Here is a 15540-nt window from a genome sequence, read left to right as displayed (position 1 = left end):
TAATCCTGCGTTTTTCGTTTTTGTGTACCCCTCGGCAAAAAAATGTTTCTCTATAAATTGGCATTATGTACTGCTGTACTGAATATTTTCTTTTCCTTTTTGGCTTGGGGATCCAGCTTGAAAGTTGACAGAGTATCGAAAGCACCTTTTACACTTGACTGCATGTCGTCTACTCTGATGTATTGATCCGGTTTCTCCATGGAATGCAAGAGAGATACATAGATCACTTTTATGCATTATTGAAGACACTTCGGGGTTATGGGCCAGAATCAAAGAAGGGTTGGCCCATATCAATCTCTCAGCTGGTTGCATAGCAATACGCCTTACTGCACATAGAATCGATATTAAATGCCTAGCCTTAGGGAAAAGGGCGTCTTAGAAGTCATAAGGGGGTTTATTAGGACAGCTTGCGAAATCTCGCTCAATCATCTGATAGTCTCCTTCGAGTCCCAAGTAGTATCATGTCCGTGCAAGCTTTCGAGGATCTGGCTTCCCCCCAAACACGCCAGTCCCTCCTCTCAAGCTTCGGGCCTCGCCTCCCCAAACCTCCTGGAACCTAATACTTTCATCGCTGCATGCAATAACAATGCATCCCTCCCTTTCCGTTCTAGGAAACCAGGTATGACCCTGCGTGTGCGCGACTCGTGACATGGAAGGCGGATTATCCCCACGCCCATGGGTTGACTGCCTATTTGCGCCCGAAAGCGAGCGACCGTGCGTTTCAATATCAGGACTTTCGGCACCGGTTTGCATCCTACTTTGTGCATAAGCCAACATCTCGCTAGGGCCGCCAGGATAGCTGATGGCCCATATTGCTCGCCCCGGCATGGTAATTCCATACTCCATGTCCTCACTTGTTGCCCAGGGAATTGCCAGCACCTGTTCACAGCTTGGCCAGGCAAAGACGGCAATCCGATAGGGGTGGCGGGGATGGGCGTATCCGAAGGTTGCTGCTAGTTCGCGTCGTGTTTTGCTCCATATTAGGCTCGTAACTTGTGCATAGACGTTAATCGTGGCAAGTAATGCCCCTGTAGGGGCGTGCCAGAAGCGGATACAACGATCACTCGAGCCACCTCCTGTAGCAAGGAGGGCCGGTTCCCAGGGCGCAAATGAGATGGCTTTAACTGCGGCGTGGTGTTTCAACCTATGTCTCTCTCGGTCTGCGCGTATAATAACCGTCTGCGCTTGGGATGACTCGGAAGAATAGTCCTCAGTATCACCGCTATCCGCATCTCTGGTGTCGTTTCTCGTCATAGACCCAGACAGTAATGATATGGTGCTGTAATTTCGGTGGCGTAAAAGTAGTAGCTGATCTAACTGGCGAGTCCTCCACGAGTGCCTCTGAGCACTCGCACCCGGTATTTCAGGTTGTGAAGCACCCGCTAGAATATTCTCCATGTCAAACACGAGACAAATGTTGTCGTTGCTCCCTGTCGCAAAGAATTTTCCGTCTGGCGACCAGGCAAGGCCGCAAACCTGTTGTTTATGCGCGGCTATCCTAGCAACCAGAGTCATATTTCCGTCCCAGCCGTACCGTTTCCTTAGCTTAGGAGTAGTCCATTCCACGGTATAGTACCAAACATTGCCCGCATCATCACCCACGGCCAGATGCTCAACATTCACAGATATGCGTGGAAACAATTCAGACGATCTAATAGAAGGGGTATCTCTAAAGGATACACAGGCCACACCGACCGGAAAGATTTTCTTGAATCGAACGTCTTGATCAAAAGTGCTCCAGAGATAGAATTGTCCTTGACGACGTCCTACAGCAAGAATACTCCGACCCCCAGTTTCGGAAGAGAAGGACAGAGAGGTCACAAAGTTGTGCCTAGAGGCTTGCTGCAGTGGTGGGTTCGTTACGCCATGCTGCTCTGACCAAAGATAAACTCGCGATGAAAGGCCAACAGCCAGGACCCTAGCTTTTGGACAATAGGCCAATATCGTAGAGTAATAATCATCCCTTAGAAATGGGGCATCTAACACACGGAAAGGAACGGCCGGAATAAATTTCCCATTCTTTTTTGTGGCAGCTTTTGGCGATGCTACACATCAGTTAGCCGGATGATGATAGAATACTAGCAATACAGAAGTCATATATTTCATTTTATATAGCAAGTCGAATACACAAACGCAGTAAAAGACAGGTAAGAAGGAAAGGAATAAGCTCAGAAGAGACGGGTGTCCTCACTAGGTGGGTAATCAAAGCCTCTACTCCATGCGTCGTCCTTCCAGGTAAGCGGAGCGCGGGCACGACTCGGAGATACAACGTTAGATGGTGTATCTGGTGGGGTTTGCGGGATTGAGAACCCAAATATCCTGGAAGCCGGGTCAATATCTAGAGCCAAGGCAAGGCGTGCTTCATGCATTCGATATTGTTCCGCATCGGTTTCCTTACGATTGAACTTCGCTGAATATGTGGGTGCCACCGTTCCTGTCCTATGAAAGCGGCTAGACATGCCAGGGCTTCCGGCTGGGGGGCTACCAAGGGCAGCAGAAACACCTCCAACGTGCCATACGGCACCCATGCTCACTTGACGTGGCGAACCTTCCGGCTCATCGTTTGAATCCTCCGACTCAGATCCTCCGATGGTGGGGAAACGGGTAAATGCCATACCATGAACATGGCGGGGCCGGTGATGAGGCGTGAGCCTAGGGTCTACCGGATTGAAACGCCTCGGGCCTGTAACGGTTCTGGCGGACGCGGGGGTAAAGAAAGGGTCCGCATTAGGATCTCGGTGCCGGTAAAATCGTTCGTGAAGCGAGAGCAAGTTGTGATTCTTGCTCACACGATACTGCGTTTCGGGGGAAAGCTGAGCTCTTCTTGCTGGTACAAAACGATCAGGAGAAGTTAGGCGGCTATGGTTCTGCAAAGCAGGGCCTACATCTGTACGTCTCCTATCAAAATATGAAGGGTCCTTTCTGGGCAAAGTCTGGCTCCGTCTCAGAACAAGCCCATCAAGTTGCTTCAGCAAACACTTATCAGTATCTTGCCCATGGGGTACTGTCGGTATGCTCGTGTCTATGTCCTCGGACGAATGTGAGAACGACTGGCCCAGGGAACAGGAAGAAGAGGCAACGAAGCCCAAGCGCGAACCGTCTGATGAATCCGTTTCCTCAGGCGTTTGAAACCAGCCGGAGGAGTTTGGGATATCACGATGGGCCGCAAAAAGAATGTCGCCTTCGTGAGGGCATTTTAAGTCGCCGGTTGAACGCCATCTTCTTACTCCCAAGCCCATCCTCAACTAAGGTTGGGTAGCCGCACCTGAAGCTTGGAAGCACGAGAAAGGAGCATATATAGCAAGAAGCAGGCCCAAGCAAGCTTAAATCACTGGGGCATGAGACGGTAGATGCCGCTGTCTCTGTGAAGGACAGCCTGGATGGCATTGGAAGCGCCTAAAGTCCTCACAAAGAGGAGAGGAAAGCAAAGAGGCACATACTGCGCCTTCATTCTCTAAAGGCAGCTTCATCTGCTGGTTTGCCTGTTTTTGAAGCTGCGATAGACTCACCGGCTGGTGAAAGTGAGAAGCGACATTCCAGGAGTTGATGCTCCTGCTGAATAAGCAGCTGATGCTTCGTATGAGGGGATGTGCTTTTCGGTTGATGAGCCAGCATATGATCAAGTAGTAGATCTGTCATGCATCAGGATCCTGCTCATTGCCACGATGACCAGTGTGTGTATCCACAGTACCTGGCATTCTATCATGCACTTGCTAACTGGCAGCCCAACCAGCACGGAGTGCCTCGAGCTGCTTCGCTCCAAGACCGGTCGGAGCATGCGAGGGCAAGGGAGCTCCAGAAGATTCAGAAATATCAGGCATTGGACCAGCTTGTGAGGATAAAGGTTGCTTCCAGGAACTATTACCCAATCTAGGGATGTTATCTGTTAATATTCCGAACAGAGAGCCGAAAATGACTACAGTGAAGATGCATTGAAGAAGACATCTGAACTGCTGATGGACAATGCCGAATACTACTCGATATGGAATTATCGCCGCCTAATCCTACAATCACAGCTTGAGGAGATTAGTATAGGCACCGATTCTGACCCTGCAGGTGGCCAAAGCATGCAGCAACTGATCCAGGAGGAACTGAGATTCCTGGTGCCTCTGCTTCGGCAGTTCCCCAAATGCTACTGGATTTGGAACCATCGATTATGGGTCTTGAAGGAAACCATTGATCGACTACCACCAGCCGTGGCACGAAAGTTCTGGCAAGAAGAACTCGCTCTGGTGGGAAAAATGCTCAGCTTGGATGGAAGAAATTTCCACGGTTGGGGATACCGGCGGGAGATCGTTGCTGTCCTCGAGTCTCTGGGTGCAGGGGTCGAGGTTTCAGAAGCTGAGGTGCAAAAGCACCATTTGACCGAAGATGAATTGAATTATACCACGAAAATGATTAGGGCCAACTTGTCGAACTTTTCTGCCTGGCATAATCGATCTAAATTGATTCTAAAACTGTTGGACGAACGTTTAGCCGGCGACGAGGAGCGGAGGAAGATGCTAGATAACGGTAAATTCCCGAAAAGCTCCTTGCTGAAGAGTGACGCGCTGATCTTCGGAAAGAGCTCGAACTGATACACCGTGCTTTGATCGACCCGTATGATCAGTCCTTGTGGTTTTATCACCAGAATCTTATGTGTACGTTCGACCGGACCACGGCTCCGAAAGGCATGGCTCCCAACATGGATGACGAGGAACGACTCGGCTATCTGAACCGGGAAATCGACGCTATTGCTGAGCTGCTGGACGAGGAGGAGGACTGTAAGTGGATTTATCAGGCACTGATAGAGTGCAGTTTGATTGTCCGGAGGATACAAGGTACGATGTCAGCTGAAGTAAAGCAACGTATTTCCGACTGGCTTTTCAACCTGAAACGCCTTGATCCCTTGAGAAAGGGTCGATGGGAAGACTTGGAGCAGTCACTCATGATTTAAGAATATGTTCAGCAACACATATCCATGTTTTCTGAATCGAGTCCATCCACATCAACCGCCTTGTCAGGGCGTCTGGGTTGTGTCCAACAGAATGATTCTGATACTGTGGTGCGGGCCAGTGAGCTTGTCGATGATGTTTCAGGAGTTTGGTCTGGCAGGGATGCGAGGCCGCTGCTCACCGGCCGGATGTTCTGCTCTTTTTCTCCCCTTCCCTCCCGCTTGAGGATCCAACAAAAGGCAAAAAAAAAAAAAAAAAAAGAGCGGCAATTGAAATGCACACTGTAAATATTCTGTCACTCGAGCCGTAAACATCGAATCGATTGTGTTCTGGTCACTTCCCCAAACAAAGTGCATTGTGAAATCTCCCCGTAGCTTTAAAAGTCCCACGTTGCAGTTGGATAATTACACCCGTCCTCCATCCTCCGCCTCTCAACCCCTGATCCTGTCCAACCGACCCTGCTCGTCCCCAAGTTGCCTGCTCTCATTCCGTCTTTCCGTACCTCTTCACGCATGGACGAGTCTCTCCGGCTCACCGCATATTGACGCATCTTGCCTGCCGCAACCGGACTCGGAGGCGCTTCCTCACATTGCAAAGGCACTGTGAACTATGGTGTCCAGCGCAGAGACCACAGACTACGAAGCTGTAGGCCACCCAGGATCTCTGCAGATGCTATATTTGGGATCTAATTAACTTTGATTATTGCTGCCAGGACGCCTTCGAGGACGCTCGCGACGCCCAAGATGACATTTCCACTCCCCTCAGCGCAACCCGCTCCTTAACAGACAGGCGACTCTCGAACGGATCTCTTCCAACTCCCAAAGCGAGCACCTTTCTCCCCGGACAAGCCCCAGATACACCTGAAGAACCGTCTCGTGATTCACCAGAGCCACAATCGCGAGAAGGCACGCCGAAGAAGCCGAAACAACCAAAGTCTCCTCTTCTCACCTCTCACCGATTATCTACTTCTTCCCTAGACGACATCAACCTTACAAGCTCCAAGGACGACGAAGTGGAAGTTTCGCCCACTTCCCACACTAGTCCCCCGGCCTCCGGTCCTCCACCTTTACCAGCGAGAGATTCTACGCACGGTTCACGGCTTCAAGGTCTATCTGCATCGCTCCCATCGGTGCCGTGGGGACCTCCACCCGTTAATAAAAATCTTCCTCCCCAGCCTCAACAACCGGCCGCTCCCACCCGAAAACTTACGAGTCCGTTTTCATGGCTTTCTAGGGGACAAAGTGCGCAGAAAGAGTCTAAAACCGTATCCGGGAACCGAAGATATACTGGTGCGTCAATCTCAACAACCATGAGCAATTCTGAGGTGCAGGGCCGCTTTGAGGGTAGCGATGGGGACGTGGGTAGTACGGAGTCAAAGAGACAGCTGCGGAATAGTCTGAAAGACCAGTTCAAGCTTCTGAGAATGCGCGAGGAAGGCGCTGGTGACGAACAAGCAGACGGTTCAGAAGAAAAGGGCGGGGAATCCAGTCCTCCGTCCGCTAGCCTTGACGTGGATAGCACATCACCGCAGCCTTCTCCCATACCCAGTTCACCTCTACCGCCAACCGTGAACCCGAATCTTGCACCTGGGACCGTTGCTGGGTTCTCCGCTTCGGCTACAGATGCCGCTGCACCAGTAAACTGGGAGCTGTGGCAGCAGGTTGTGAACCATGGTTTGGAAGCACTAAGCGGTGCCAATGCCGAAGAGTTGAACTTGGCCATCAGGCGAGGTATCCCGCAAACAATTCGTGGTGTTATCTGGCAAGTACTTGCCGATAGTAGGAGCCCTGATTTAGAGGACGTTTATCGAGAACTCTGCGCTCGAGGCACCGATAAAGAGCGCGATCGATATTGGAGTACACCGTCGACTGCCTCTATAAACGGTCAAGCCAACGGAAGCTTAAAGGAGAAAGATTCCTCGCCGTCATCCCGCTCTTCGGTTCATTCAGATAATTCTACCACAGCAACTAACTCAACTAATTTCCCGGCACCTTCAATATCGGAAAAGGGGGCTGAAGCGATGATTAAAGCGCAAAACGAACTAGAGGAAATGCGAAAGAAAAAAGCTAAAGAGGACGCGGCTGCACTTGTTAAGCTGGAGAAGGCTATCAGGCGGGACCTGGGCTCTCGAACCAGCTATTCGAAATATTTCATGTCGCAACGAAATCAGGAAGCACTCTTTAATGTTTGTAAGGCTTATGCCCTGTACGATGGCGGTGTTGGCTATGCCCAAGGGATGAACTTTATAGTGATGCCTTTATTGTTTAATGTGAGTATTGGAGGAAATGGTTCTGTGATTATTACGCTAATCCAGTATCAGATGGACGACGGAGAGGCTTTCACACTTCTCGTAAAGTTAATGAACAAGTACGGGCTCCGGAACATGTTCATCCACGACATGCCTGGTCTCCACCGCCATCTTTACCAATTCGAGCGCCTGCTTGAAGATTTAGAGCCTGCATTGGCCTGTCACCTACGGCGTCGTGGTGTTGGACCTCAACTCTACGCCACACAATGGTTTCTCACATTATTTGCGTATCGCTTCCCACTGCAGCTTGTGCTTCGCATTTATGACTTGATATTCGAACAAGGACTTGAGAGTGCAATTCTCCGTTTTGCTGTGGCAATCATGCGGCGCAATGTTGAACCTTTACTCGGCATGAATGACATGACCTCGTTAACTAGCTTTCTTAAAGAGAAACTATTCGATGTTTACATTGACAAGCAGCCATCACCCAGCTCGATCCTCGAATCGGGATTCTTTGGCAGCTCCGGTGCAAGCGATAAAGAAATTTATCGGGCAGATATTATGGTCGAAGACGCATGCGCCATCAACCTTACGCCGGCGATGATTCAAACATATAACTCTGAATGGGAGGAAAAGACACGGGCAGAAAAGGAACTGGCCTCTGAACTTGAAGGATATAAACATACTATTGCTACACAAGCGGCGCGTATTCGGTCGCTAGAAGAGCACGCAGAGAAGTCGGACACCGAACACGTTCAGATTGCCTCGGAGTTGGTCCGCATCAAAGTTGAGAATGAAGAGCTAAAGGATTCCAACGAAAGCCTTAAAGGAGAGGTCGCGGAACTGAAAATGGTGGTTGACCGCCAACCAGCGGAGTTGGAGGAGAAGCTGCGAACAGAAATGGATCGGATTATGAAACGCAATATTGAGGTGCAGAACGAGAACCGGGCAATGGAAGAGCAGATGTCGGAGATGGAGAAGGACCTAGTGGAAGCGAAGATGAAATGGGCAGAGGTAAGCACTCTCATCCACGCTCCTGTTTTGTCCCCCAGCTCCCTTTTTTGAGTGAGATTGGAGAGGCTAAACGGGCATCCTTTACACTGTAGATGTCCGAGAACCACGAAGCACTGAAACAAAAATGGAGCGACTTGCGAAAAGCCCTGGATGATTAGGCAAAAGCCTCAACTATTATCACTCCGGCCCTATTCCCAAGCATGCCTCGGGTTGCAAAGCGGGAAACGCTAGTCTGAAAGAAATGCGCACATTGTTGCCCTCGCAAAATACCGCCGAGTTCCACAGAGGGTTACACGGAGTATGGCGTACAGCCTGGACTTGTTAATGCACATACAGATATGATCCGTTGTTCTTCTTACCGTGTTTTACCTATTATGTACGAATTTAGCGTGCATGTTCAACATTTTCTTCTTATACTTTGTCCTTCCCACTACTAAGTCTCTGTTATGTCAAGTAATGACCAACCTGTCTCCAGCATCCCATGCTCGGCTTATATGAGGCGTGTTCTGTTCTTAGTAGCTAACCTTCCAGTACATATTGTCCCTTGTATTCGTTTGAAGAGGCTGGTAGATTGCTTCAACAATGTTCATGGGCTATTGATTCCTTTATTAGCGCTCCCTACTTCAGGATTGAGGTTTATCTATTCATTAGGTAAGTATTAATCAATATACAGAATAGGCAGCAGACCTCAATGGTGAACTCAGCATAGCCATGATAAAGGCATCCATGGACTTATTTATTTCTCTATGCTATTTTATAATGGTGCTAGGGGGCCCATCTGGCTAACATCTATGATAGCGATAACCCTATTCCCTTAACCAAGCAGAACACATCTTATAAACACATCAAAATCAACCAATTTACCCATCAGAAAAAAAAAATATCCAACTCCTTTTTACCAAGAATGCAAAATCAGAGATTTCCTCTCAAAGCCTGTTCACGCTCAAACGCCTCAAACAGGGCCCTGAAATTCCCAGCGCCAAAACCATCAAAATTGTTGCGCTGTATGATCTCGACAAACACCGTCGGGCGGTCGAGAACATGCTTGGAGAAAATCTGCAGGAGATAACCCCCCTTGTCAAAGTCGATAAGGATATTCAGCTTTTGAAGAATATCGAGACTTTCGTTGACAACGGTGTAGGACTGGCTGAGTTTCTCCCTGATGGCTGTGTAATAGGTGCTGGGAACAGAGAGAAATTCCATACCTCGTGCCCGAAGATTGGTGACGGCAGTGATGATATCGCTAGTTCGAAAGGCGATGTGCTGAACGCCTGAGCCGTTGTAATAGTCCACAAACCTTTTTGAGAAATCAGTATTCAGCACGTTTATGATACTTGAACAGGTTCTCTCACTCTTCAATCTGGGACTTCTTTTCACCCACGGCGGGCTCGTTGATCGGCATCTTGATCACCTCATCTGGCGAGGCAACTACAATCGAACGCATTGCGGAATAATCAGAGCACATTGCTGCATCATCCACAGTCCAGTAGCGGTGAAAATTGAGACATTCCTCATAGCTGGAGGTTAAAGTCAGCTTCATTTGGGATGCGGACTGGAGCTTGAAGTAGACAAGTAACTACATAACTAGCACATTGACTCACAATTTGACCACCTCATCAACTCCGTCCCAAGGCTGATTACCAACACAATGGTCAATACCGATGAAGTCGATTGCGGGTAGGCAGCGGTTAATTGGGTCCTTTTCTTCCACAGTCTGGTATCCAGGCAAGAACGGGCCGGTATACCCTTCACGATTGACAAACGTGTGGGTTGTATCCCCGTATGCAGATATGGTGGCTATCTGAATCTTGCCGCTGAAGGGAGCTTCGGCGTTGATGACAACAGGCTCCATGACCGGATGAGCGTCATGTTTTATAGCCTTTTCCCATATCCCTTTGACGTCCATGTTGACCTGGAGGGCAATATCCTTGACGCCATCCCCATGCTTCGCGAGGTGGTCATGGATCTCCTTTAAACGCTTCCTCTCAACCCCTGGGATACATTGATTAGAGGGAGTACAGACGGGCGCAACAAAGACAAAGCGAACACCGCCATTTTGAACAATATAAGAGGCGGTATAAGGTGAGCCGTTTTCTGGTCCCTTGTAGGCGATTGGAGTGAAGTTCATCCGAGTGGTGTAATAAGAAGCCGCTTGCCTCGCATTTCCGACGTACCAGGTCATATGGTCGAAGTCCTTATACCCGGTTCCCGGCTTCAGGGTGATTTCAAATACTTCAAGGCCAACCATGATGGCAATAAGAACAGGACATATGGATGGGAGATGTTGAGGAGCAGAAACCTCAGGACGAGCTATAATACCAATCAAGTATAAGAGATCCGCAGTCCTGAGGCAGGCGATGGCGAGAGGAGAGGAAGTCCTGAAGATCTTCAATAGATATATAGAGATAAATATATAATCAGGTGAATCTCAACGTAGTCTGATAAACGAAGCTTCCCCCGTAGTGCTAACAAGTCATCATGTAGCAGAACAAGGTTGGCTTGGAAGAGGATTGACAACTGAGTACCATGGCTTGCATCGTTCATAAATTTCATAGTTAATTTTATAATCTTTTCGCACTAGAATGACTGCAAGTATGCGCACCCCGGGAATTTTCTATGTGGACACGTATTGCAAACTGACCATATAATCAATCCTCTTCAAGAGAACTGTTGGAGATGCCCGATCCCCTAGTTGTTTTGACTGAATATCCATTGTCGGTTTTGCAGCTGGGCCGCTTGATACCGGCTGGCTGCATTTCCCTCTCCGCCTCACAAGCGGTAAAGTTTGTCCTGAGTTAGCCATGTCTTCAGGCTCCTCAAGTGACTGTCATCTGCTTGCCTAGACGTCGCCTCACATTTTGGAGATTTTTACTCGTTCTTGGTCCATAGCTTTCCCATGAAAAGGGATATTGATGGCTTGAAAGGTAACTGTTTCAAGCTAGGCAAGACGCGCATAACGTCATCAAATGCTTAAAAAGTTTGCATTTGAAGTAACTGAATGCCTTTCGACAGGTCATCCCTTTGATTGCATGTCACTGGTTGAACTGCCCGCAAACAGGTCCACGAGGTTGGAGCAAGACAGAATGCGTATTCAATGCAAGTGTAATAAAATGTACCTGGAACATTTTCAAGCTCCATATGGGGTATCCATTGAAAAAGTACAGTTCCTGAGTGAGTCTTTATAAAACCCAAATACCTGGTTTGCTTGTGACCGACTGTTGCTCTTTGAAATTGTTGACCACGCCTTTTGCATCCAGCTGTGTAACTACTCCGAGCAGAAATATCAAAATCCATAAAGGAATGTCTGAAGAGCAAATACCACTTCAATCGACATGGCAATTGAGTTAATAGGCATGCAACTTCCGGTATTAGTCGAATTCGGCAGGGATTTGGAATCGGGTATCGAAATCCAATTAACTACCTAGTTATATGTAAAGACTCTCAGGTGATTTTGATTAGATGCGGGAAGAGACCTAAGGAGCTCGACGCGTATTCAAGGGATTTGGAGGTTAACCGATCGTAATTAGCTAATAGATCAGGTCAAGGAGCTAGCTAAGAATTGATACGACGAGATTGATATCCCTCGTGTGCATGCTTGCTTTGATGAAGCTGACAGAGTAAAACTCTCGCCCCATAGAAAGGCTGACCTAGTACTCGACAATATAACTCTTCAAGTGATGGCTTAATGGGATCCAATCTCGTATGCGGGGCTAGTAGCCGATGGTCCGTATGGTAGTTGAGCTCGTTCAAGGATATAGTAGCGTAGATTGCAGCAAGAAGAGATCCGCATTCCCGCACCACTTGGATTCATAGAGAATATTTCATGTTGATCTCGGCGATGGCGTCTTCTTCCCCTCAGTTCTCGGTTCAAACGAGCCTCGGCGGGGTAACGGGGAGTATTCTTAGTGATTGAGCAAGGCCATTTAGACCATGGAACTCATCCAATACTATCGCTAACTGGCTCTGGCCTCGTCGAGAATAGCATCTTGTACCTGATTATCTCCGCGATTTCAAGCTCCTCGTGGGTTCCCTCGTCGAGGCGCGGCGGTACGTGTTCGGTTCCCGGCTCAACAGTAGGCCCTCCCTTCCCAGTATCCCTTCTCTGGCGCTGTCGAATAATAGCCAGTGGCTTCGAAAGTTTCTTAACCTCGCCTGTGAGCCGCTGATGTTGACCGACGTAGAGGTAGACGCGTTTCATCCAGGAAGTGTTCTCGGGAGGCTTAGAAGAGTCATAATCCGGAAATACGAGACGCCCAATGGGTGTTTGATAGTGGGATTTTGGTCGTAAATCAGACTCGTCGCTGTCAAAGTCGTCTTTTCCCGTTGACGCGTGGGAGGGCAAATTTATCGTTCCTTGGAGCTCCAGAATCGCGAGCCCAGACGGTGTCTTTAGTAAGTCGGGAAGAGGATTAGAAGCATCGTCTGTGATCTGGAGCTCGCTCTTTGAATAAATTGGAACAGTAGGCATGATTGTTTTGACGGAGAAGAATGCTTTGTGCTGCGGTTGTCGAAATGTCGGTTTGGAGCGAAAGGGCGGGGCGGGGATTTGAGGAGTGGAGCGGAGCTGCCAAGACGGAAACTTTCCCGAGAGGAAACGTCCGCCGTCAAAAACGGGCAATATCAAAACATCCATATGACCCTTTGGGCTATGGACGGAGATGCCGGTTTGAACTCCTTTGTGGCCCTCAAATATTTCTGCTATTGACATCCTGGAGATAACGAGTGGGAACTTCTTTTAAACTCCCTTTTCTAGTCGGCAGTATATTATCCTTTAATGCACTTATAGATTATACCTAGCTGTCCCTTTCACCATGTCTTATACTCCCTTCACCATTTGATCAAAGAGAAATCCCATGATATGTTGTCACTTCCCCATCAAGAAATCTTGTGACTTCATAAAGGCTAGATATTCACCGTATTCGGGGTCAAAATTTTCACCCGGCAAAAATGACTTTCACTCCTCTCTATCATTCTTTTTCTTTTCTTGTGTTCAAATTCTGATCACTCCACAGGGCTGTGCTCTTCACCCAGAGGGACAATCTCTTCAACGACGCCAGGCCACTTGATATCAGTTGGTAGATGAATTCCTCCAAGCTTAGTGACACTGTGACGGTAGAAAATTAGCAAAGAACCAACCGCAACTTGCAAGAGTTCTAGCAGAATACATTTGCGACAAACTGAGGTAACCCTCCCCTGAAACAGGGTTTTGTGGTGTTCAATACCTCATGCTTGAATGGGGCAACAGAGGTACGAACAATTTCTGCAGCATTTCTTGGGAGTAGTTGAAAGAAAACAGACAAGTTGAGCATTCCCCTTATCCCTCAGAAACACCAACAATATGTCATACACCGCTTCCAAAACGTGGATTTCACCCCAAACCAAAGAAATCGAGACTTGGGCCAAAATCCGCGACTCGATCACGCGCATTTCGCCGCACTCTCCTTTCATTCCGACAACCTTTTCCGACTGGTTAGCGCACCGGGTTGCGATAAAAGAAGATCAACTTCAAAAGGTCACGAGTAAGATTGAAAAAATAAGGGAAAGAGAGGATGACGAGGATATTCCATTACTTCCAGTTTTCGGGGGCAAGAAAATGAAGGACCAACTGGCTTTGGTTCTTGCTCAGAAGACTATATGGAGACTAGGTTTAGAGCCTCCAGAAGGCCGTCACCTGGCTCCCTGGCCTTCGTATGACGAGTACAAGCATGAGGGAGACGACCGGAATAAGTCGGGGTACTCGCGATTTCCCCCACTGCCAAGGGATCCTGGCAATGCGACCGTGAACTGGAAGCAGCGGAAGCCGCTGGAGCAATTTCTTTTTGATGAAGTTGGGCGGCGTGCAACGGACGACAGCGAAGAGCAAGCCAATACAGCGGATGAACCTCTTGCCATTGAGCTCATTGGCGAAGCGCTACTCCTTTTGCTGAACTCATGAAAAAGATTTGAAGATAGGAATGCGCCTGATACGGTTGGGATATTTGGAGCTTGGAATAAGTCGGACAAAATTGATTAATAGGTGGGAAGCAAAAAAAAAGGTCCCGGATATTCAGTGGCCTTTTTTTGAGTTTTTTCTAAGGGTCGACAGCTATCGCTGTCTAAATGCGAACGGGTTATTGAGATATCGCATTCATAGAATCCGGTGTGATATGGAGAACTGGCTGAACAGGAGAAGACTGCTCTCTACTGGCGATGGTCTATTTTATAGGTTGAAATTAGCGGGCGTTTTCTCATGACATGGAGTTTTGGTAAATAGCTGGATCTTACATTGATTAATCATTTAATAGAGGAGTTGCATATGTCTTCAAGATTGCTCAATCCTTTCAACACTTCGTCAGCCACCGTGTCATTTGAGCCTGGAAATGTACTGAATTTGCCGTATCGTAAATCGCTAAGCTCCCCGACTATAGTAGTAACCTCCGATAAAATGGTAGAGTATTCTTGTCGAGTAGTCTCAATCTCTTCTTCCATCGCAGCTATAGCACGTTGCATCTCTGGGAGCACGGTCTCAAGAGTGAAAACACCTTCCTGTTGCTTGGCAGAAGGCTGACCGAATAATTGGATGTCCATATCTATCTCCATTTTATCCCGTGCACTCAAGCTCGAGACTCCTTTATTAGCAGAGGCTTGCCGGAGCTCTTCCTTTTGTTTCTCTCCAGTTTTGACCTCCCTCTCGATATTTTCTTTGACCAAAGCAATGTCCTGAGCCCGGATATGCTGCAGCTCACGATAGAGGGTCCTAATCTGCGGATGAGACCGTAATTTTCTGGGAAATAGCTCCGCAAATCTTTCAAGGGATATAATCCTAGGCAGTGGCGATGGGGAAGTGAGGAAATTGTTGAGGATATATTCCTCAGATGGAGCCATTTTAGTGAACAAAAACCGGGGATGGGACGAAACAGTGTGTTGGAAAGTAATTTGCAATTTATATCATTGAATGCCACAAGTTACTCTCAGAAATTTGTAGCAAATTAACTGTATCAAAGGGTGATCTGAACAGTAGACAAGCAGTGAAGACATGACCAGCATCTTCAATGAGATGGTCATCAATATCAACTAATGGGTGATTACCATACCATACAATAATCTGGTTATTTTACAGGGATTTTGCAGCGTGTCATGTGACCCATGATGTATTAACTAGTGAATATTTGAACGGCACGCCATTTCTCGTCGCGTCAGAAAAGAGTCGCGATTGAACATCCTGATGCACCTTTTGGTTTGTGTGCAAGATTGCTCCCTTTTGCCATAACTTTGATGCATTCTATTTGGCGATGAGGATATTGGGGAGACTGTTATTTTGAGTTTCATTTTGCGAAATTTTTCAATAGGCTGAACAGCCGTTTT

General features: G+C 48.0%; 7 protein-coding genes across 7 annotated transcripts; 3 read left to right on the top strand and 4 right to left on the bottom strand.

Moving 5' to 3' along the window:
- Nucleotides 1-459: 459 nt before the first annotated feature.
- Nucleotides 460-2528, bottom strand: UREG_05133 (uncharacterized protein; the record flags this gene model as incomplete). Its single annotated transcript, XM_002584398.1, has 2 exons — nt 460-2045; nt 2192-2528. The coding sequence occupies 2 exons, from the start codon at nt 2526-2528 to the stop codon at nt 460-462; spliced, it is 1923 nt and encodes a 640-aa protein (XP_002584444.1).
- A 1137-nt stretch (nt 2529-3665) lies between these two features.
- Nucleotides 3666-4936, top strand: UREG_05132 (uncharacterized protein; the record flags this gene model as incomplete). Its single annotated transcript, XM_002584397.1, has 4 exons — nt 3666-3674; nt 3725-3832; nt 3903-4512; nt 4566-4936. 4 exons carry the CDS (start codon nt 3666-3668, stop codon nt 4934-4936), a joined length of 1098 nt encoding a protein of 365 aa, XP_002584443.1.
- Nucleotides 4937-5543: 607 nt separating this feature from the next.
- Nucleotides 5544-8354, top strand: UREG_05131 (uncharacterized protein; the record flags this gene model as incomplete). Its single annotated transcript, XM_002584396.1, has 3 exons — nt 5544-5579; nt 5647-8196; nt 8289-8354. The coding sequence occupies 3 exons, from the start codon at nt 5544-5546 to the stop codon at nt 8352-8354; spliced, it is 2652 nt and encodes an 883-aa protein (XP_002584442.1).
- Nucleotides 8355-9108: 754 nt separating this feature from the next.
- Nucleotides 9109-10444, bottom strand: UREG_05130 (4-hydroxyphenylpyruvate dioxygenase; the record flags this gene model as incomplete). Its single annotated transcript, XM_002584395.1, has 3 exons — nt 9109-9493; nt 9549-9713; nt 9798-10444. The coding sequence occupies 3 exons, from the start codon at nt 10442-10444 to the stop codon at nt 9109-9111; spliced, it is 1197 nt and encodes a 398-aa protein (XP_002584441.1).
- A 1689-nt stretch (nt 10445-12133) lies between these two features.
- Nucleotides 12134-12904, bottom strand: UREG_05129 (uncharacterized protein; the record flags this gene model as incomplete). The annotated part of the gene is made up of 1 exon (XM_002584394.1): nt 12134-12904. One exon carries the CDS (start codon nt 12902-12904, stop codon nt 12134-12136), a length of 771 nt encoding a protein of 256 aa, XP_002584440.1.
- A 630-nt stretch (nt 12905-13534) lies between these two features.
- UREG_05128 (uncharacterized protein) lies at nt 13535-14131 on the top strand (the record flags this gene model as incomplete). The annotated part of the gene is made up of 1 exon (XM_002584393.1): nt 13535-14131. The coding sequence occupies one exon, from the start codon at nt 13535-13537 to the stop codon at nt 14129-14131; it is 597 nt and encodes a 198-aa protein (XP_002584439.1).
- A 338-nt stretch (nt 14132-14469) lies between these two features.
- Nucleotides 14470-15060, bottom strand: UREG_05127 (uncharacterized protein; the record flags this gene model as incomplete). The annotated part of the gene is made up of 1 exon (XM_002584392.1): nt 14470-15060. The coding sequence occupies one exon, from the start codon at nt 15058-15060 to the stop codon at nt 14470-14472; it is 591 nt and encodes a 196-aa protein (XP_002584438.1).
- Nucleotides 15061-15540: the final 480 nt, after the last annotated feature.

This window comes from Uncinocarpus reesii, genomic scaffold, assembly GCF_000003515.1.
Source record: "Uncinocarpus reesii 1704 scaffold_3 genomic scaffold, whole genome shotgun sequence".
Classification (NCBI taxonomy): domain Eukaryota; kingdom Fungi; phylum Ascomycota; class Eurotiomycetes; order Onygenales; family Onygenaceae; genus Uncinocarpus; species Uncinocarpus reesii.
Note: the sequence above shows the minus strand (reverse complement) of the source record. Positions and strands in the feature narration are given on the sequence as shown.